The sequence below is a fragment of the Euprymna scolopes genome, chromosome 22 (assembly GCF_053919585.1).
Source record: "Euprymna scolopes isolate OS-2025 chromosome 22, ASM5391958v1, whole genome shotgun sequence".
Classification (NCBI taxonomy): Eukaryota; Metazoa; Mollusca; class Cephalopoda; order Sepiida; family Sepiolidae; genus Euprymna; species Euprymna scolopes.
This window is the reverse complement of record NC_136503.1, coordinates 120,447,486-120,470,534: the sequence shown is the minus strand read 5'-3', so window position 1 is coordinate 120,470,534 and position 23,049 is coordinate 120,447,486. Positions and strand designations below refer to the sequence as shown.

At 35.6% G+C, this 23,049-nt stretch overlaps 1 protein-coding gene across 1 annotated transcript in view; it reads left to right on the top strand.

The window, feature by feature from the left end:
- Nucleotides 1-241: 241 nt before the first annotated feature.
- LOC145243791 (monocarboxylate transporter 2-like) overlaps nt 242-23,049 on the top strand; it is a 67,819-nt gene continuing 45,011 nt past the window's right edge. The window contains exons 1-3 of the mRNA XM_080106828.1: nt 242-739; nt 11,668-11,906; nt 13,784-13,927. Coding sequence (XP_079962954.1) covers nt 318-739; nt 11,668-11,906; nt 13,784-13,927 — 805 coding nt within the window. The 5' untranslated portion in view covers nt 242-317. The remainder of the gene's footprint in view (nt 740-11,667; nt 11,907-13,783; nt 13,928-23,049) is intronic.

Here is a 23,049-nt window from a genome sequence, read left to right as displayed (position 1 = left end):
AAAACATATATTAAAAACCGCCAACTTGCACTGACCGCTAAAATGTTCTCTCCCTTAAAATATACGTAAACAGTGATTTCTAGCACGCCACAATATTCATTACAATTTTAGACACGTAATCTTCAGAAATGTTAACAAAATCATAAGATTAAATAATGATTTCAAATCTTATCTCACCTGTAATTTAAATAAAACGTGGCGAGATTCTAAAAGAAATCCGCGTATATATCTACATGTTTAGTCCACATGATAAACCGCACAAATCCGGTTTGTGCCTTTGAGGCTGAAGGGCACCTGTAAACGAAAATAGAATAGTGATGTCTGCAGCAGTGGTCATCTTGAAAGATGTGATACGACGGGCTTCGATTATCAGCATCGGCGAGCGGAGGGTCTCTGTGGGACCGTCCGATGTTAAATATGTGAGATCAGATTCGTTCAATATAAAAGCCAACGACGGATCTGACGGTACCATTTCTGTCGGCGATGGTTCGAGCAACCCTGGATTCGTTGAAGATGATTTTAATCAAATTGTGTCCGCTGATTTTGGACCTTCACAGTTGGACGTATTTTCTGATGAACATTCGGAAAATGAGAAGATGTCGGACAGAAATGGCGTGGTGCTCATTCGACCTTCGGAAGAATCAGTAAACGGATCCCCAATTATTACCAGTCAACAAACAGAATTAAATGCGAGATATTCGGAATGGATTACAACTGGAGAATATCAACCGGAGATGACGTAAGAAAATTGAATTCTCATTTTATGATTACATGTGTTTGTATCAATCTTTTAAAAGCGTCCTATCATCTAAGTCGAAACCTTTCCGTCAATCGGTTCGACACGATTTAGTTTCGAACATACTTATATCTGGATGATTTAATTCTAAAATGACGGCATTTACTAATGTTCAAGTTCGAAATAGCTTTTAACCAGTAACATCCAGCCTTTAATTTGTGTAAGTCAGTCACACACATTTTTCAAATAGTATTTTATTCGGTTTCTCATGCTTAAGTTAAAATATAGCGTTTTGTCAGTTTATAATGGTTAAGTTTAAAACAGGGGGTTATCAGTATGCCATTCTTAAGTTCGCTCCGAAATATTATTTTTCTATGTGTAACACTTTGGGTTTTAAATAGCGGGTTTTAAGTCACGTTTGAGTTTGTAGCAAGTTCCATCCAAACTTCAAATAGCATTTGCTCGATGATATTTAACTATAAAAAGAGCATCTTCTTTAATATGTTTAGTTGGTAAAAAATCTATTATTCCGTCACACTTAAGCTAAAATTTGTATTTTCCTTGACAAAACATTATTATTAGTCTGTCAGGCAAAAACATTATTATTAGTCTGTCAGGCAAAACATTATTATTAGTCTGTCAGGCAAAACATTATTATTAGTCTGTCAGGCAAAACATTATTATTATTAGTCTGTCAGGCAAAACATTATTATTAGTCTGTCAGGCAAAACATTATTATTAGTCTGTCAGGAAAAAACATTATTATTAGTCTGTCAGGCAAAAACATTATTATTAGTCTGTCAGGCAAAAATTTAAACTATTATCATTGATTTATATCGCTTAATTTTTACATTTTTAAATTTCAATTTTAACGTTATTGATGATGTTTATTTATCCATTTATATTTTTTTTTTATCGCTTATGCTGATTGAATTTCTTTCGCGTATTTTTCTTAAGTTTGGAGGATTATATAATTTTTACTTAAATATGAATTGCAAAAAAACAACAAAAAACCCCAAAAAGAAACGGAATAGTCAATTCACCACGCTTAAATAATAATTATCAATTCTATTTGGGTTTTACTAAATATGTACGACTAAAATGATGTACGACCATTGTACATCTAAATTGCCACTGCTGCTGATTAAAGCAACTTCGAAGCAGTGAATCGACTGCATTTGCCAGCGTAAAATATCGTAAAACAAGCTTGTAATAAGCAATAAAACGAATTTTCTCAGAAGTTTCGAGATGTTATTTTTTGGCAAATATCTTTTGAAGTCCATATTTAAAAAGATATTTACTAAAGGAAACTCCAGATTTTTATTGAATATTCCCTTTTGCACGAGCGATCTACTAAGTCCGCCAGCGCAAATAAAAAAATGTTAAAATAAACAATAAAACGGCATAGTCAGAGTAACGATTATTTTGGACAAATTTTTAAAGATTAAAGAGGTGTGATCACAGACGTTTTTTCTTCCAGTGGACCACTTTTTTTTTCTTTTTTTAAAAATCTTTTTAAAATAAACAAATACACGAGTTTATTTCTTTATTTCTGCCGAGAGTTTTCTTTTCCAAATTAAATTTTACAAGTGACTTTTTTTATTTGAATTTTGTAACACAATAGCAATGTAACACTAGAAAATCTTTTTAAAAAGTAAAATAAATATCTAAAGAGCAATGTTTCCAACCCCGTGTGGCTCTTTTGGGGGAACTAGTTTTCCCCACATTTAAAACATTAGTGTCTAACTGCTCTCGTGGGGAGTCAAGTAAATAACTATTATTTAAAAAAATATTTTTCTTTTCATTTTTTCTTTAAATAATATATTGCATAAAGTTCCGTTTTATGATAACGCGACTCTGATTCATTTCTCAAAAAAAAAAAAAAAGAAAAAAAGAAAAGATCAATGTTTGCTGCTTGTCTAACTTTCTAAGGATGTTTATTCCGAAAATCATGGGGAGGTTGAAAATAAGAAAATGTTTACGGAATCCCCCCCCCGTATTAAGAACGGCTTTCGGAATAAATTCCCCTAATCTCCCCATGTTAAGAACGGCTTTCGGGATACACACACTTTGCAGGTGTGACAAGCACATTGACATAACCAAAAGCAAGGGAAATCATTTTTTAAAGTTTCTCCAACATTTTAGTAATTTATGTTATCGATTATTGCTAGTTTTTGTTTGTTTACTTTTTGGTTTAAATTTTTTTTAGAATTCCGTTTTCGAAAATAAGGGTTGTTGCCTGATGAGGTTTCTAGTTAGTAAATACTAGTAGACCGAAACATGCTCATAACTGTGTAGCAACAAACTACTGCTTATGTAAAGACATATATATATATATATATATATATATATATATATGTCTTTACATAAGCAGTAGTTTGTTACTACACAGTTATGAGCATGTTTCGGTATATATATATATGTATATATATATATGTATATATATATATATATATATATATGACGTAAATGAACATTTAAAATTAAAATGTTTAAATTCGACGTTATTTCATACGGTTAATGGTAGCCGAATGGATTAGGTCTTCGCTAAACCGAGCCAGAGATGTCTCGTGATGCGGGGTTCGAATCGTTCGACTGGCATTAATCGTGACACCCTGCACTGAAGATTCCCGAAAGGATGAAACGCTAGTGTCTGTAGGTATTTAATAGTAAAAAAATAAATATATATATATATATATATATATATATATATATATATATATATATATATAGTAATTTATAAAATATATATGGCGATTAAGCTACACTGAATATTCTGCGTTTCATCCAACTATAGGATTCGTCAGGATACTTTCGTATATTAAATTTATGTGAATAAATGAAGTAGTTATATATATATATATATATATATATATATATATATATATGTACACATTATCCTTCCCAGATCTCTGTATTCTTGTAAGTTATATCAATTCTGTTTTCTCCAGGCTGTTATAAATCACATAATTTGCACGTAGCTCGGGAGAGAGGTTTAGCTGCCGGTCAGTTTCTTAGGCTAACCTTTTAAAAATCGATAAATACTAAACACCTATAGATTTTTTTCTGCTAAAGCAGGCATTATCTTAATCTATATTAATATTCCATAACTTATCTATAAAATAGATACTTATTAGCCACAGTTTGTACTCAGATTTAAAGTGATCTATATTAACTAGCAACTATATCTTTCTTGCCCTTAGACGAGTGAAATTACTGCTGATTGTCTTTACATGAAAACTAAAACCTAAAGCACATTTGGAAACATACCCTAAGACTTTATACTATAATATTTCCAATTTATTTATTTATCCACAAGCATATATTGCTTGTGGATAAATAATCTTGTTGAACCCTTGTAGATATTAACCTTAAATTCACACCCCATACTCATAATACCTCCATTCAAAACGTAACCACATCTTCCAATCTTAATCTATTCTGAGGAGTATTACTTCAAAGCAGATACTAATTCTCTTGGATAATAACTCTGTTAGTCCTAACTACCCATGTGAGGGCATAGAAATACCTGGCTTTGAAACCAGGCGCGGGAATAACCCGCCCAGTGCTGATGGACCCATAGAAATGGTCAGGTCATCCATCTAGAAGAAAGAAAACTTCGATATGTAAACCTGTACCACTGACCTTATACTTCTTGACATTAAACTGGGGAGGGATGCCTCCTCAGTCCAGTTCTTTGCCTATTAGCCAGGAGCAGAGGTGTGATCACAGGCACTCATTAGAGATGCCCAGTGCTTAGCCTTGTTTCTTGACTAGGATAATGAATGCCGTCCCCCACATCCGCCTCATTCTCTTCCTCTATACCTGGGAATCTTAGGGGTGCTTGTTTACCATGTCTGTTAACATGATTGGACTTGCCCACTCCTGTCTGACAGGTTTGAGTGTGTCGGTATGACAGTTGCTGGTTACTGCTTCCGACTAACAGTACAGGTGCCTTAACTCTTTGCGGGCGCTTATGGCGGCTGCTCTATCATCAGTTGCATAACATCGAGATGTTTGTAGCGCTATGTCACGCATCTCTCGTAGACATTGCCTAGGCCACATTCCTGTGGATGAAGAGTCGGCTGATGGTCTACTCGTGTAACATGATGGTTGCTCTGCACATCCATTTTGTCTAGCACTTCATCTTAATTCTGAAAGTTACGAAATAAAATGAAATGAGAGCTCAATCCAAAATAACGTTCAGACCAGACACACACTTGAACAACAATTCGCCTCCTCCCTTGAAATATTCGAGGACTTAGAACGAACTTAGATGATGTAGAATCATTTTTTCTAGCAAACTCCCCGGAAATCTTAGAACTCAGTTAAACTAAGTTACACTCCTCCATCCCATCTAACATCTTTAACATGTCTGGTTATCTTTCAGTGTGTCGTAAGGACTCTGACAGATACATGCACAGACTTGGAGTCTATACTCGTAACACCCTCCCCGTAACTAGGGAATCTAAACTAGAATCAGGTGACTAGGCCTTCATGTGCTTTAAATTAACTTTACAACATACCGTTAGCTACTTATATTTTCTTTATCGCTCTCCATCGACCCAGGACTGTACTTTAATTAATCATGTCTCTGACAGTCTAGATGTAGCACTTTCCCTTGACACTAGTGCACAAATACATGTGTTTCGTATATTTAACGCCCACCACAGTAATTGGCTTCGCTTCTCTAACTACACACAGCTGGTAGCATCATCTATAACTTTTCTATACCCATTCTTTGACACAGACAGAAACATTCCCAACCCATCTCTCAGATCGTCAGGACCAGCAAGCCTCACTTCTGGATCTATTTCTGACAACAGTTACAGAGGATCGTGTAACACATGTCTATTGCCCTCTCGGAAATGCTGATCATGCTGTGATAATGATAAAAATCACTCTAAACTCTCGTCCCCAAGTTGAAGACAAAAACAAAAAAGTACTACAATAAGACTGATTGGGATGTCATTAGAGATCGCATCAGAGACGCCCAATAAGGAAACATCTTTTCTCTTCCTGCGGAACAGTGCGCAAATAAGACCACTGAATCGTTCAAAGCAGCAAACCTCACTCTCCCCAATGCTACTTGCGCAGCTGTAATTGCTCAAAGGCAACATGCGCACCACAGATTTATCCGGCATACGTCCTGTACAAACAGACAAAAGTATAAAGATGCTAGAAGTAATTGTAAGTCAGAAGTAGCGACAGCTAAAGGAGACTATACCAAAATCACCAGGAAACGCATTGAAGTGCAGAAATTAGGAACTCGTGATTTCGGGAAAATCTACAATAGTGTAAACAACCTTATGATTGTTGATTGCCCATTATTGCCCCAAACTTTACCTAAGACCCAGCAAACCACCCCCTCCCTGATTTTCCTTTGCGGACAGAAACTACACTAGATGATTTGAAAATTACACCTTCTCAAGTATATGATATCATAAAAAACCTAGACACCTCCAAAGCATGTGAACCATTGAGGTTGCTCTAGCTCTCTCCAAACTCTTTAACAAATTCCTTAACGAATCTTGCCTTCCTGACCGCTGCAGTGGTACCAGTTTACAAAAACTCTGATGAAAGAACTGACCCATTAAATTATCGCCCCATTAGTGTCTTCCCGCTTTTCGCCAAAATATTAGCACCCATAATAAATCAAGCTCTAGCCCATCTTTTTACAGTTGCTAAACTTCTGTCCGACTGTCAATATCGATTAAGGCAAGCCCATTCTACTGCAGATATTCTAACTTTAATCTTTGAATGTATATACTATGCACTGAATAAGACAGGAGAAGTTAGGGCAGTAGATAGTAGTTAGATATATCTAAAGCTTTTGACAGTGTATGGCTCGATGTTTTCTTAGGAAAATCAGATCATATACATTACTGGACGAATACTTAACATAATTAAATCCTTCTTAAACAAGAGAAGAATTCATATTGTTCTTGATGGTCGTACGCCCAAGCAATATCATGTAAATATATACATCAGGGTTCGATCCTTGGACTTTATTATTCCTGATATTCATAAATGACCTTCCTGATAAAATAGTCTATGAGATGGGCATATTTGCTAACTACACCACGCTCTATAGCAGGCAAGAGGGGGAAATTAATTAACCATATCCAAGGCAATAGCGAAAATCATAGAAGAAAACCTCCAGTCTGTAGTGGAATGGTGTCAAAAATGGATGGTAACGTTCAACGCTGTCAAGGTTAAGCTCGTTTTCAATTGATAATTAGAAGAAACGTCTATAACCACCAATAGCTAATGGTTAAAGATACATTAAACGAAAGTACTTCGTTCAAACTACTTGTCTTAACGTTCACAGGGATCATGAGTTGAAACAGATACACTGAGAGCATTGCATAGGCTGCTTCGAATTAGGTGGGCTCTCTCAACCGTGCTAGAAAGTTACTTGCGCCTGAAAGTATCCTGTATCACTACAAGGCCACCATTCGCCCATATATGGAGTACTTTTGTCACATTTGGGCTGGTGTATCTGCTAATAGTCTCTCACTCCTGGATAGGGTTCAAAAGAGAGTTGCCAACCTGATAGATTCTGAACTGTCATCTAAGCTTCAACCTCTGTCCCACCGACAAAATGTTGCATCCCTCTACCTGTTTTACAAGTATTTTAATGGTGGATGCTCCGACGAACTACAAACCCTTGTACCCCCTGAACATAAATACCCCCTCGATGAAAATACCTCCGACAAACCTGACAAGTAGCAAAGTCCCACCCCTACACAGTAGAGATTTCTAGATATAAGAAAGCCTTCTACTCTAATAGCTTCTTTTCCAGAACTGCTAGACTTTGGAATTCCCTCCCGGTCTCCTGCTTCCCCAACTGTACTGACATGCATAAGTTCAAGTGTAATGTTAACAGAAATCTTGTTGCTCAACTCCCTACATAGTATTCTTGCAACTTATGTGCCTAATAGTAGCCTCTGCATCAAAGTGGCACTGTGCCTTGTTTGGGGTGAAAATGCAATTTAAAAAAATATGAAAGAAGCAAAATAGATAGGTTGGGACTATCAAAATAATTTCAAATGTTATCGATAATGTTGACCCACCCAGTAATTAATTTTTATACTATCGTTTAATGTTGATTAATCCAGTTATTTATTTTTGTACTATCGATAATGTTGACCCATCCCGTTATTTATTTTTGTATTATCGATAATGTTGACCAATCCAGTTATTTATTTTTGTACTATCGATAATGTTGACCCATCTAGTTATTCATTTTTATACTATCGTTTAATGTTGACCAATCCAGTTATTTATTTTTATACTATCGATAATGTTGACCCATCTAGTTATTCATTTTTATACTACTGGTCTATGTTACCCATCTAGTTAATCATTTTTATATCACCGTTTAATGTTGCTCCATCCAGTTATTTATTTTTATACTATCGTTTAATATTGACCCATTTGGTTATTTATTTTTATACTATCGCTTAATGTTGATCCAGCTAATTATTTATTTTTATACTATCGTTTAATGTTGACCCATCCACTTATTGATTTTTATACTATCGATAATGTTGACCCATCCAGTTATTTATTTTTATACTACCGTTTAATATTGACCCATCTAATTATTTATTTTTTTACTATCGATAATATTGACCCATCCAGTTATTTATTTTTATACTATCGTTTAATGGTGTACCCATCCAGTTATTTATTTTTATACTACCGTTTTATGTTGACCCATCTAATTATTTATTTTTTTACTATCGATAATATTGACCCATCCAGTTATTTATTTTTGTACTATCCTTTAATATTGACCCATCTAGTTATGTATTTTTGTACTACTGTTTTATGTTGCCCATCCAGTTATTTATTTTTATACTATCGTTGTATGTTGACCAATCCAGTTATCAATTTTTATACTATCGTTTACTGTTGGCACAAACAGTTAACTATTTTATACTATCGTTTAATATTGACTCATCCAATTATTTATTTTTATACTTCCGTTTAATGTTGACTCATCCAGTTATTTTTTTTTAGACTATCGATAATGTTGACCCATCCAGTTATTCATTTTTATACTATCGTTTAATATTGATCCTTCTAGTTATTCATTTTTATACTATCCGTTAATGCTGACCCTTCCAGATATTTATTTTTGTACTATCGTATAATGTTGCCCATCCAATTATTCATTTTTGTACTATCGTTTAATGTTGCCCCTTCCAATTATTCATTTTTATACTATCTGTTAATGTTTACCCATCCAGTTATTTATTTTTATACTACCGTTTAATGTTGACCCATCCAGTTATTTAATTTTATACTATCGTTTAATGTTCACCCATCTAGTTATTCATTTTTATACTATCGTTTAATGTTGACCTATTCAGTTATTTATTTTTATACTATCGTTTAATGTTGACATATCCAGTTATTTATTTTTATACTAACGTTTAATTTTTACCCATCTAGTTATTCATTTTCATACTATCGTTTAATATGGACCCATCCATTTATTTATTTTTATACTATCGTTTATGCTTAAATTAATATTCGAAATTGGACGCAAATTATAAGTCTGTGACGTCACACCAAAGCTATAATTCCGTTGTTATTTTATGTTTATAATTTTACTGTTCAATGTTCTAAGGGTGTTCTGTTATGCGCATTTTGTATAACACATAACTTCTGAAGAAATGTCGAAATGCATGTTTAAAATAGATTCGTTTTACATGGACCAGAAAAAACAATTACGCAAAAGTCACACAGCAACTCGATTGATGTATGAAATTGTATTTTTACTTGATTTGAATATACACAGGAGCAATCTCATGGTAGTGTTTCATAGATGGGGATCCTTTGCGAAGAAGTGCTATCTGTACAAATTCCGTCTGGAATACACGGAGGAAGAAAGGATGAGGGAATCGTTTTTTTTTTTTTTGTTGCTGTTATTGTGGTATACAAATACGTTCTTGTTCAAAATGTGTAAACTCGTTTGTGCCACGAAGTCTGCGATTACACTATCCTGAATAAAAACAAATAATTATAGTTTGGACCAATGAGAAAACTTTCTGAATTTATTCGAAATTATCTCTGCGAGCCACCTAAATCTTTTAGAAGGCCATATTTTTCTTCAATAAATCAGTGCAACCCAGTTTACACGAGTCTACGGATCGGTGTCGCTCTGGGCGCCCCTCTATTAGGTGTCTATCTCTGCAATGTCTCCCTCCACTCTTACACACACAAACATTAGCGAATACACAGACACACACAATTCATTGACTTATGTCGTCTGCCAATCCGTATAAACTCTATGCATTCAAATATTTCAATCATTCTCATTGAACTCTTTTCTTACTACGAAATCAAATGAACATTGACTCTTTGTGGTTTGAGTTGTCTCCCTTTGCAAACTGGTTGTTTGGAGAAATGGAAAACTAGATGGCTCTGGTTGATAGTCAGTTTGCATAAGTGGAGAAATGGGCAGCATATAAACGGTACTTTTTTTTTTTTTTTTAAGCAGGCGTGAAGAGCGCAGAGAGTGAAACGGCGGTTAGAAGAAGTGACGGCGAATTCTTTTTGTGACGGTGAATTATCTTTGGACGTTGAAGAGCTCGATCTTTTGGAAGGAACAGCTGTGTCTTATATATATATATATATATATATATATATATATATATATATATTTTTTTTTTTAATTTCTTTTTTTTTTCTACTTCACTACACTCTTATAACTTTCAATGAATTATGATTTATTTAAATGAACAGGGAAGTTTCGATTACAATTTTCCTGACCCATGTAAAACGTGACTCTTAATTAATAGATTCAGACTTCTTAAATGTTTCGGCTAATGACTCCCTCCTTGTTTTTACAAGAATTCTAAAAATATTCACGAACATTCTATGTTTTTGCTATTGCTTAAAAGTTCATTTTACGCATATGTAAATGATCTCTTTTGTGAATATATGCCTTCTTAACTCATTTTTTGTTTAACGGATATCATGTCTCTCATTTTTCTCACTTTTGATTCTAAAACTTGTAACTCTTTTCACTGAAAATATTTCTCTGAATCCGGCTCAACCTAAAGATACTTCTATCACAAAACACCCAAAGCTGATGTGAAAACATCCTAAAACACTTGTGACTATTCATCTTAAAATTGTTTTACAAGATACACAGGTTGAAGACCAGCACCTCCATGAAACAAGAGTGTCGTAATTTATCTTTGCTATACATTTATTGTATTATCTAATTTTAACTTTTGATGAAATAATGATCAGTTTATTGGAATCAGCAGAGGTTGACCTGCGTTATGCACAGAGGCATCGAACGTGATAAAATACATTAGAATAGTTTAACAAGTTACTTTAAAAACAGATTTTGGGGTCGAAGAATTAGTATTTTATTAACTCCACTAGAAAATTATGTTCGTGGTTGAATTTGTTTCATGGTTTGTCATTATGTTTGGGTAAAGCCAAATGTCCATATTGCTTGACCAATCCTCACCAAATGCGGTCAAAATACCGATAATGGTGTAACTTAGTGATTCAATTTCACATCTATAATAGGTCAAAGGTCAATGGCACGAAATATGTGAATTCTACATTTTTGACAATAAGTTCGATTCTGTTCATTGTAGCGACACACTACTTGGCCTATATAGTAGTCAATGAAACCCATCTTATAACCTTGTTTTAACTGATTTTGCACTTCTGAATTTTCCAAAGTTGATATATTACCTGCTGTCTTTGATAGTAGCAAATGCAATGGTATTACCACAAAAATAATCATACATATAGATGAGTAAGATCCACATAAAACTTTGGCCCATCCTTACGTTGTCAGGCAGATTTATGGAGTCTCACTTTTGATTTTCTTTTCGTTATTTGACATTCTTTACTGATTATTTATATTTATATTTTTATTTTATTTTTCTAAGCGCAACTGTTCTTGGAAACTTGCAGCCGTGTGAGAATTCGAAATCTTCAGACCCACAAGATAAGTTGTCTATCCGGGACTATCTGATGGCTATATCGGTATTTCTGATCACTTTGATGACATATGGAAACACGAATGCCTTGTCTGTGTGGATTATTGAATGGTTGGATGAATATCCTCAGTCAGCATCTTTAATTTTATACATTCCAAATTTGTCATTCGCATTGATGAGTGGATTTGGTAAGTTGGTGCAAAAATTCATTCCACCTAAAAATCCATATTAAAAAGTCACAGAATAAAGTAAGAACAAGAACTAGGTCAATATTAGTACTGTTGTTTTATTTTAAAAGCAAAATGTCGAATTCTTGAATTTAAACTTTCCTCGAGTCATTTATTTATCGATTGCGAAACGCGAAATAGTATAACTTCGTTGTGATTTATATCTAATAGCTTATTGTATAGACAACACACGAAAACCCGAATTTTGTCTATCGTACTCCGCTTATTGGAGTAGTTATATTTTCCTATTGTGAAATATGGGTGATTTTGGAACTACTGCTACTCGTGGAAATAGCAGTATATCACGTCCTTCAAATCTGTTGTGTTTTGCTTATACCCATACACATTAATTGTTGTGGTATTATCCTTATTTAGATATGAAATGGACTCTTCCGAGAAGTATATAACAATTTGACTGTAATCTACTCAGAAATTTTACACGTGCAACATTGTTTTTGTGAAACTAAAATTGCTTAACTATACGAACGATTCGAAGAGTCATTTTTCATTAGCTACAACCTTTATTTCCACGATTTAACGTTTTATTCCGTTCATTCGCATTAATGAGTGAATTCAGTGAGTTGGTTCAAATATACTTTGCAGATTATGACTTGTGCTGAAATCGACGTTTCGTTGGAATCTTTCGACAAATTTTTATTGAATATATTCTTGCTTTATTACAGGCCAGTATAACTCTATTGTAACTTTGTTGCGTGTCTGCAAAATAAATCAATTGGAACAATCTTCCTTTACTACGGACCTATATAAAATTATTGCAAAACTCTTAATTACTGGTCAAAATGTATTGTATTCTTTTTCTTCTAATTTTATTCTTGCTAAAAATTATGTTCTGACTTCATTAACAATATTTAAAATTGTACATTTTTATGTTATTTTCCGAGAAAAAAATGTGTTATAAATCACCGGTAAAGTTTGCCAGCCATCAGCGGCATTAGACCTAGGCGGATTGAACCAGGTTCCTCTGAAGGAAGTGCCAAAGGAATATTAAATTTACAAATGATCCCCTGTCGTATTCCGATCAGGAGACATAACGACATTATGTTTTTGAAATTCTTGCAAGGAGAATTCGAGGTTTTCCTACATACAGTGCCTGGTATTTCCAAATGATCACTCATCTATTACTAGCCAGGATCAACGGTTTTCTTATATAATTGGAGGTTTGGTATCCGTCTATCCGAAATCGAAATTATAAATTATAATTTTGTATTGCTTTTGACACCTTTACAATTCAGTTTGTCACCGTGTAGTTTAATGTAATGGCTTAAGGAATGACTACCTTTAATGGCTTAAGGAATGGCTACCTTTAATGGCTTAAGGAATGGCTACCTTTAATGGCTTAAGGACTAGTGCAGCATTGAGCAGGTTTTTGTGATGCCATCTTTCCAGGCATTAAAACTATTTACATGCCTCACCAAAAGGCAGTGTCAAGCCGCAGTTGTTTTTTTACATAGATAATTTGAAATTGGAGCACAAATTAAAATTGTGTAAGTTATCTTTTACTGACTGAGGACAGAAAAGATTAAGCTTAGCATATTAATATCTACTACGATTTCATATAAGCCAAAAAAACAAAGATACGTGCGCCATTTCGAACTTCTCTTACCTTGAAATATATCATTTTCTAATCTTTTAATTATTAATGGAATATCATATTTATTGTAACCTTATATGAAAATATACAGTTTCTAAGACTATTTTACACACGAAAACCTAACCCTGCTACACGTTCCTCATCCTTCCTCTCTTTTAATTTATTTTTTCCACTTTGAACTCTTCGTATTTTGATGATCAATATTAATCGATTTCTCTTTTGGCAGGTTTTCTCGATACTTTCCTCATCAATCGATTCGGGATATTCAATATCATGTTCCTTGGATGTTTGCTGCAAACCATCATCATCATAGGATCTTCTTTTAGTGCCAATGCCATCACTTTGATAATTGTTCTTGGATTCTTCCTAGGTAAGAAAATATCTGTTTTACTGAATTATTACGGAATTTATTCAGCATTTCTAATACTCTAAATATATTAAATGTAAATTACATATATGTGTGTAATTGATTGTATGTTACTAACAGATAATCTAAAATTAAATTCAATTTTTACGATATTTTGTATATTAAACTGTTAGGTAATTTCCTAAAATATTTTTTAAATTAGTAAAAAAAATCTAAATAACTAATTTACTGATTTAATTCTACATTTTGCATTCTAATCGGATACATGCGTGATAACATTTTGAATTAAAACTTTATACATAATTTTATTTAATAAATTATTTGGTTTTCTTTGTAAGTGGCAATTTTATTATAAGGAAATTATCAACGAGTACGTGACAGCCTAAGTTCTTCAACCTTTTCCACTCATATTAATTTTGTTGGATGACTAGACATTTTCTCTTTTTTTTTACATATACATTACCACTTATAAAAGCCAAGAGGCCACTCGAGGATAAGAGTTAAATAGTGTACAGTAGAAATTTGACAATATAGTAGTAATGTAAATTCGGTAAATTTGTAAACAATATTGAACGGCTCATCAAAATCTTGTTCACGTTAGACTTGAAGATAACCATATTGTAGTCAGCTGGAAAGCAGGAAAATGAAAGACAATTCTATAGGCGTGCAGTTCTAAGAAAAAAGCTTTGTTCATGGGATCTACGTTTAGGTACAGATAAAGAGTGAGGGTAATTATTGATAGTGTTTTCTGCTAGACGGTTGTTTCTTGTGAAAGTTTGGCGAGGGGGACCATTGATTAGAGCTCAGCCGAACACTTGCCATGAAAATAACGATAAAGTAGAGATAAACTCGCAACATCTCTTCTGTGAGAAAGAGGTTGCAGGGAAGAGAAAAGGACATTCCCTACGAGGCTACAAAGTCTATTTTGAACTCTATCAAGGCAGGATAAGTCATTTCTAGCAGCTCCTGCCCAGATGTGGCAAAAGTACTCCATCTTTGGACGTACCTGGTTCTTATATAAATAAAGAATTGCATAAGCAGTGAGATATCTACTGAATCGATAGGAGGATCCGACCATTTTTCCAGCAGTCTTGGCAACGGATTTAATGTATGTGTTCCATTTAAGATCAGAAGTAAAGGTAAATCCCACAAGCTTGTCAAAACATGAGGCCTCTCCAAGACGAGAGCCATTCATTTCAATTGATGCCAGATGGGGATAAGCGTTGATGATGTAAAGAAGAAGCTTGGTTTTAGATGCATTAAAAGTAACAAGCCATCTCTTTCTCCATTGTACCACTTGCTCAAGATCAGAGGAGAGAGAATCGGAGAGAACTTGGTCGTTTACGGTCTTAGATGTGCTACCATAAATGGTAGTGTCATCAGCATAAATGAATGATGTAAGGATGTGATTTGGAAAATCGTTAATGTAGATCAGGAAAAAAGTTGGGCCCAGGATGAACCTCTGAGGGACTCCAGCATTAATATTGAGAGCTTCTGATTTCTGCACATCAACTACTACTCTTATGAACCTGTCAGAAAGAAATGATTTAATAATTGAGAAGACATTTCCGGCTATACCGTAGCTGGGGATTTTTTTAAGTAAACCTTGATGCCATACTCTATCAAAGGCCTTTGATATGTCAATAGCAATTGCCCTAGAAAGGTAGCCTCCGTCGAGAGATTCACTAATCCTATGGGATATAACTGTAAGCACATCTGCTGTAGATCTAGCAGAACGGAAACCATATTGTGTGCCACTAAGAAGGTTATTCTTGCTGAGATGGTTGATTACTTCTCTATTTAACACAGATTCCAGCAACTTACTCATAACTCACAGGAGACTTATTGGCCTGTACTGAGAGGGAGATGAGCGATCACCTGAGTTCTAAAATACAGGGCACACTGATGAGATTTTCCAGGGTGATGGGAAGCTATTCTCCTTAAGACAACGTTTAAAGAGTTTTGTAAGGATGGGTGTTATTTCTAGTTGAAGTCTTTGAGTACTATAATTGGAATACCGTCAGGGCCGGTTGCTTTACTGGAATCAAGGTTCTTGATCAGCTTTGCAACATCACGTACAGATATTTGTATATCACATAGCGTGTTTTCTGGTACAGGAGGAAATATTGGGGTTGGCGGCTTTCATCGCAAAGAGTAGAATTGAATTAGCTGCAAAGTTCTTGGCAAAGAGTTTGGCTTTGTCTGATGCTGACGAGATTACCTCAAGTCCATTTATGATAGTTGGGATAGAACATGCGTTTCTGTTCAGGATTCTGTTTGCTATTTACCAAAACTGGTGGGCACCAAGCCGCTGTTCAGCTACTTTGGAATTGATGGACTAAGCAATGAGCTCTGTTTCGTTCTTTATTACTTTTTTACAGTGTTTGCTGGCAGCCCTGAAAGCGGCTTTAGTCTCAGTACATCTATTACGTTGGGAACAATGGAAAAAGTGATTTCTGTGCGCAATGGCAGCAGCACATTCTGGAGAGAAACATGGCTGGCTGTTAGGTTTTTGCTGGAATGTTTTCGAGGGTATGAAACGGTCTATACCTACAATTAACGATTCCGTCAGGTCTAATACTATAGAGGACACATCCTTTTTAAACATGGAACGCAGGGTAGATCTGATATAAATGTACAGAAGCTATCCCAGTCTGGCGTAGAGTATCGATATACTGTACGATGGAGAGGTACACATGCGAACTTATTACATTTCATTTTTATCTTAACTGATACAACAGTGGTCGGAAGATCCTAATGGAGACAGAACAGAACCTTTTAGTTCAGGGCAAGTTGTGAGAAAAAGGTCTAGGAGACTTGCATACTGGCCGTCATTATCGGGCACACGGGTGTGTTTGTGAACAATCTGAGTGAGGCAATAAGCAATGGAGAAATCATGAAAGACCCCCCCCCTCATCATTGGTCTTGTTTGAGTGAGTTAACCATTCAACATTGTGAACATTTAAGTTTCCACAGACATGAATATTAGCTGAAGGATAAGCAGATAGGGCGTGGTCAATTTTGTCAGATATGCTTTTAAAGATAGTGACTCCGCTGTTGTGGGTGCGATAGAGAGCAAATATAAACGCAGTAGTTTGAGTAAGTGCAACCCGGAAGCACACATAGGGTAAGTTAGGATCTTCTCTGGAGATGTCCTTATCACAGGGAAAGCCATCTTTTATATAGGCACATATTCCATGCCCATGGCCATCTTAAAGGTCAGATTTGGAAGTTGTTAAAGTATCCTTTAATTACGAACTCATCTAGGGAAAGAGTCTGTCCAATGCCAGTTTCGCTTAGTAATAATGTCTGGTTTAGTCTCCTGTAATTGGTTTTCAACCCCTGGGAGGTTAGAATGTAGATCCCTGATGTTCGAGAAGGAGACATGGTAGTAGGGGTCTACGTTAGAAATTGGAGATCCGGGTTTAATCGTATATTTTTTTATTGAAACTTTTCATGATGTTTTGGGATTACATTTTCTTCCATTTCTTTAAATTTCTTACTGGGTGGCTTCAACGAAAAATACTAAACTTTCACGACAATAATAAAAAAGGGGTTCTTATGCACTTTTTTGTCTCCCTGCTTGTATTTTTTTTTTGCACATGCCTCTATTCCAAATTTTCAGCAGTAAACATTTGTTACCAATTCAAAAAAATATTTTAGCAAATTACCTAACAATATAATGTACTAAAATATCGTAAAAATGTAATTTAACTTAAAATACCATAAAAATACATTTTTAAATTTAGTAATCAAGTAAAGCTTTTAATTTATATTTGATTCAATAGTTTGAAATAAGAACATTGATTTTTGTTTTATTTTAATTATTTTTATTGCGCAATAATTTATATCGGTTTGAAATATATTAAACATTAAAAGAAAAAACATTGTTAATCACCGTTTAGAAATAAATGTCCCATGACACCGTCCCACTGTTACACATTCTGAAAAACGGTCATGTAAAAACGGTCATGTAGAAACGGTCATGTAAAAACGGTCATGTAGAAACGGTCATGTAGAAACGGTCATGTAAAAACGGTCATGTAGAAACAAGGAGACAAAATGTGCATGAAAATGTGCACTGATTTAGTGTTTGAATATTTTTGGCGAGTTTGACGTCTAACTTTTCTATGGCATTAATTTCGGACACTAAACACAACGCTACCCCACTCTTTGTAACGTTGGTAAGAAAAAAGTCATAATAAAAAAACACACAAATTTCTAAAAAATTGTAATTTTTATGAAACAAAACAGTCGAGGAATTGCAAGAAGGCACCACAACTATTTTATTTAATGCAATGTTTATAACATTAACAACTAAAATTTAGGCTTTTACATCAAAAGCGTAGGTGATCAGAGTCCGCCAGGGCCGGTATTAGGGGAAAACCTACTTGTCTTAATATGTTTAATACGTTATTTTAAAAAGATTTTGTTTTTATTGTTTCGTAATAACAAAAGTGTAAAAACAAAAACAAAATATAAAAACTTTATTATTTTTCTTATTAAAAATAAAAATAATTAAAGAAATGCGAAAAAGAAATTATTTCATGATAAAAAAATGTTAAAATAAAAACTATTTCTGGAAAGGAAATATCTCTTCATGGTTTTGCTCATCACAACTAGAATATATATTATTTTGGAGTCAGCACTTATCAAGGCACTAAGATCACTGGAGGATAAGGATTAATGATGTAAATTGAGTAGAATTTGATTATTTATGGGGACGGCTAAACAAGAATTTGTTTACATTGGATTTGAAAACTACCATGGTGTATTCAACTGAGAAGCAGACCAACGGAACAGTGTTCACCATAGGCGGGAAATTCTGGGAAAGAAGCTTTGTTCATGGAATCTACGTTTAGATTTAGGCACAGATAGAGAGTGGAGAAAATCGCATATAGTGGTTGTAGCTAGTCAAGTATTTCTTGTAAGAGTTTGACAAGGGGAGCCATAGGTTAGAGTCTAATTGAGCAGTTGCCATAAAAATAACAATAGAGCAGAGATAGGCTCACAACGTCTCTTCTATGGAAAAGAGGTTATAGGAAAGAGAAAAGGGCATCATCTACTAGGTTTCAAAGCCGGTTTTGAAGTCTATCAAGGCTGGATAGCGCACGCCGAGCAGCTCCTGTCTAGATGTAGGAACAGTACTGCATTAGAGTACCTGGCTCTTATACAGATTGAGAATTGTATCAGCAATCTACTGGAGATGTAGAGTGATCCAACAATTTTCCAGCAATCTTAGCAACAGATTTGATGTATGTGTTCCATTTCAGATTAGGTGTGAAGGTCAAGATATGGAACTTCCTAAAGACGAGGGTCATTCATTTCAATTGGGGCGAGATGAGGGTCAGAGCGATTATGGTGAAAGGAGAGCTTAGTTTTCGAGGCATTGAAATTAACCAGTCATCCTTTTCTCCATTGAACCGCATTCTCAAGATCAGAAGAGAGAGAGAATCAGAAAGATCTTGGTCATTGCTGACTTTTGAATTGTTGCCATAAGTTGTGGTGTCGTCTGAATAAATGTCTATGATGACCTTAGGATGTGATTGAGGAGATCATTGATGAAGATCATGAAGAAAATTGAGCCAAGGATGGAACCTTGAGGAACGTCAATATAACGAGTTTCTGATTTGTGCCGATTAATGGCTATCCTTATAAGCTTATCAAAGAGAAAGCATTTAATAATTGATGGAACATTTCCAGCGATTCCATAGCTGGAGATCTTGTTAAGCAAACCTTCATGTCATACGCTATCAAAAGACTTTAACAAGACAAGACACGAGCTGTTGTTCTAGAAACGAAGCATTTGACAAGAGATTCACTAATTCTGTATGATATAACACTTAGTACATCAATTGTAGATCTCGCAGAATGGAAACCTGCATGTCAGTGAGTAGATTATTTTTGTTCAGGTGATTGGCCACTTCTGTTTATCGCATATTCGGCAACTTACTTATGGTGCACAGGGGACTGATTGGTCTATACTGAGAGGGAGATGATCGATCTTCGTAATTTCTAAATACAGGGCAGACTGCTGAAGTTTTCCTGTGTGTTGGGAAACGTTTAAACAGCTTTGTAAGTCCGGGAGCTCTGATTGAAGCATTTGGAGCACTATGCTTGGAATGTCGTCAGGGTAAGTTGCTTTACTGGAATCAAGGGTTTTGATAAGCTTGGCAACATAATGTACAGATATTTGTATGTCGCATAGTATGTAATCAGTCACAGGTTGAAATACGGAGGGAAGGTGGAAGTTTGCAGCAAAGTTCTTAGCAAAGAGTTTTTCTTTGTCAGATGCTGATGAAATTACCTTTGTGATATAACAGTACATCACTTGTAGATTTCGCAGAATGGTAACCATATGGAATGCCACTGGGTAGATTATTTTTACTGAGGTGAGTGACTACTTCTTTGTTTATCGCAGATTCATAGATATATATTTATTTATGTATATGTTGAGAAAACTTGGATGATGCTGGTCATTGTGCCCCCTAGATGACGTCAGAAAACGTGAACCACGTTAGGAAACATTCCAGGAGAGAGAGAAAGAGAGAAAATGTTAGTCGAACGCGGTGTTGTGACTAAGTACTACCCTGAAGCTCATTGTAAATGAGGACTGAGGGACAAAATAGAAACGAGAACCAAGTATAATACTTCAATAAGCCATTAATGTTCATTGGCGAGAATATCGAAAAGTTCCAATTTTACTAAGGGTTTATTAAGATAAATATGCACTAGATGGATAACGGCTTTCAGTCTCTCTCTCTCTCTCTTTCTCTCTCTTTCTTTATATCTCTCCCTCTCCTCTCTCTCTCTCTCTTTATATATATATATATATATGTATATATATATATATATATATATATATATATATATATATATATATATATATATATTAGTTAGAAAAGCATTCCATCCAAGGCATGAAAATTGTTACACAAAATGTTTTTACTATGGCTTTAAAAATAAAGGTACAAGATTTCATTTGAAATTTATTTATCTTCAAAGTGCACTTTTATAAATTTTACAAAGTAAGGTATAAAAATTTAATTTAAATTGAATCAAAAAAATTACCTTGGATTTATTTTATGTAATGTACATTCTGTTGCACTTTAAAAAAATCATTGAAATTTTTATATCTATATCATTAATTGCTAGATGAAAGATAATTGTTGACACAGGCTGCACCACAACGTTGGTATCGAAGAATGTCGCTAGGTCATGGTGCGGAGCCAGGAGTATTAAGACCGTGGATGGCAGGGAGGTGAAATGCCTAGGAGAGACAACAGCGGAAGTACTGGTGCAAGGTGTGCCTATTGGACTACGAGCCCTGGTGTTGGATCGTCTGTTTGGTGATGTTGATGTGGTTTTAGGTGTAAGTGCGATCAACCAACTGGGGGGCGCTACGTTGAGAGGGGACCAAGTAATTTTTGGACGTCTCGGCGCGGTAGGAATGGCAGGAGTGAAAGGTGATAGAAATATCAGAACGCAAAAACCGGAGGCTTGCTGTATCGAGGACGAGGATTTCCTAGCGGGATTCGATGGTGAGAGGTGGACGGTGGAATGGAAATGGATCTCCAGGCCTCCAAACTACAAAATAAAAGTAAGCTGCTACGAGAAAACACTGCAAGGAGAAATAAGAAAAGGATTCGAGGAAGAATTGGAGAGGTGGATAGAGGAGGGAATTCTGAAACCGTACACAGAGGAAGAAAAAGGAGCGCTACCATTACTGGCGGTTGTTCAACCCACAAAGAACAAAGTTAGACTGGTACTGGATTTCAGAGAATTAAACATACACATAGCCTGCCACAGGGAACAGCATCTATTCTTAAAAGAGCCCTCGGATATTAATTTAAATCATAACAGAATCAAGTGTTACCTCCAGGAGGGAGCCCTTTGATATCTTAAATCTTACTGAAGTTAAATAAAAAATAAGAAAGGGGATTGACGTATGCGAAGAGGTGATGAGGAAGTGGAGGAGGATGGAGCGGCCCACTAAGATTATCGACCTGAAGTCGGCTTATCTCCAGATCCATGTAGATGAAAAACTCTGGCAACATCAATTGGTCCGGTACAAGGGGAAGATGTATTGCCTGACGAGGTTAGGCTTTGGGCTGAGCTCAGCCCCCAAAATTATGACTGCCGTGCGGTGGAGACGCAGAGGTGATTTGGTGCGATGAAAACAGTCTGGCATTGGGCGTCGTATTAGAGATGGGGGGTGTAACTGTGGATGATTTGGCGTGGCTAAGAAAGAAAAACGACTATTCTCATATCAAAGTAGCCGAACTGGAGGCCGCTATGAAAGGAATCAATCTGGTCCTGAAGTGGGGATTGAAAACAATTGAAATCAAATCCGATTCGGCAACGGTAGTTCACTGGATCAGGTCGTCAGTGACTGGTGATAAGAGAGTTAGGACCAGAGGTGCTGCAGAAATGCTGATCAAGCGCAGACTTGGAGCACTCGCAGATATGATAGCAGAATTCCAGTTGACGGTATCTGTAGTGCTGGTCCCATCAGAAAGGACAATGCAGATTCGATGACACGGGTAAATAAGGCCTGGCTACAAGAGAGAAAGGAGGTTGCCTCAGTGTGCTGTGCAGGGGAGGAAGTTAAAAAGTTACATGAAATGCATTACTTTGATCGAGAACGGACATTATTCTTGGCGAGAGAAGTTTACCCGGAAACCACTGAGAAGGAGGTCAGGGAGGTAGTGGAGCACTGTCAGGAGTACCAATCGATAGACCTCGGACCATCCAGACACGAAGCAGGAGAGTTACACATTGCGGAGGACTGGAAGCGATTGACCATTGATGTGACCCATTATTTCCATAAACTGTATCTGTCGATGGTCGACTGTGGACCGGGGAAGTTTGCCATATGGAGAGAGATCGGGGCAGAAGCTGCATAGGCGATCGGAGGGGTCATCGAAGAAATATTTTTGGAGAGAGGGCTGGTTGTGGAACTGTTAATGGACAATGACCCCGCTTTCCGATCAGAAACCTTTAAAGATGTGTGTGATAAGTGGGGAGTAAGGCAATCTTTTAGGGCAGCGTATCGGCCGAGTGGCAATGGGATAGTGGAGAGGAATCATTGCACCATCAAGGCTGCTGCGAAAAAAGCAACATTT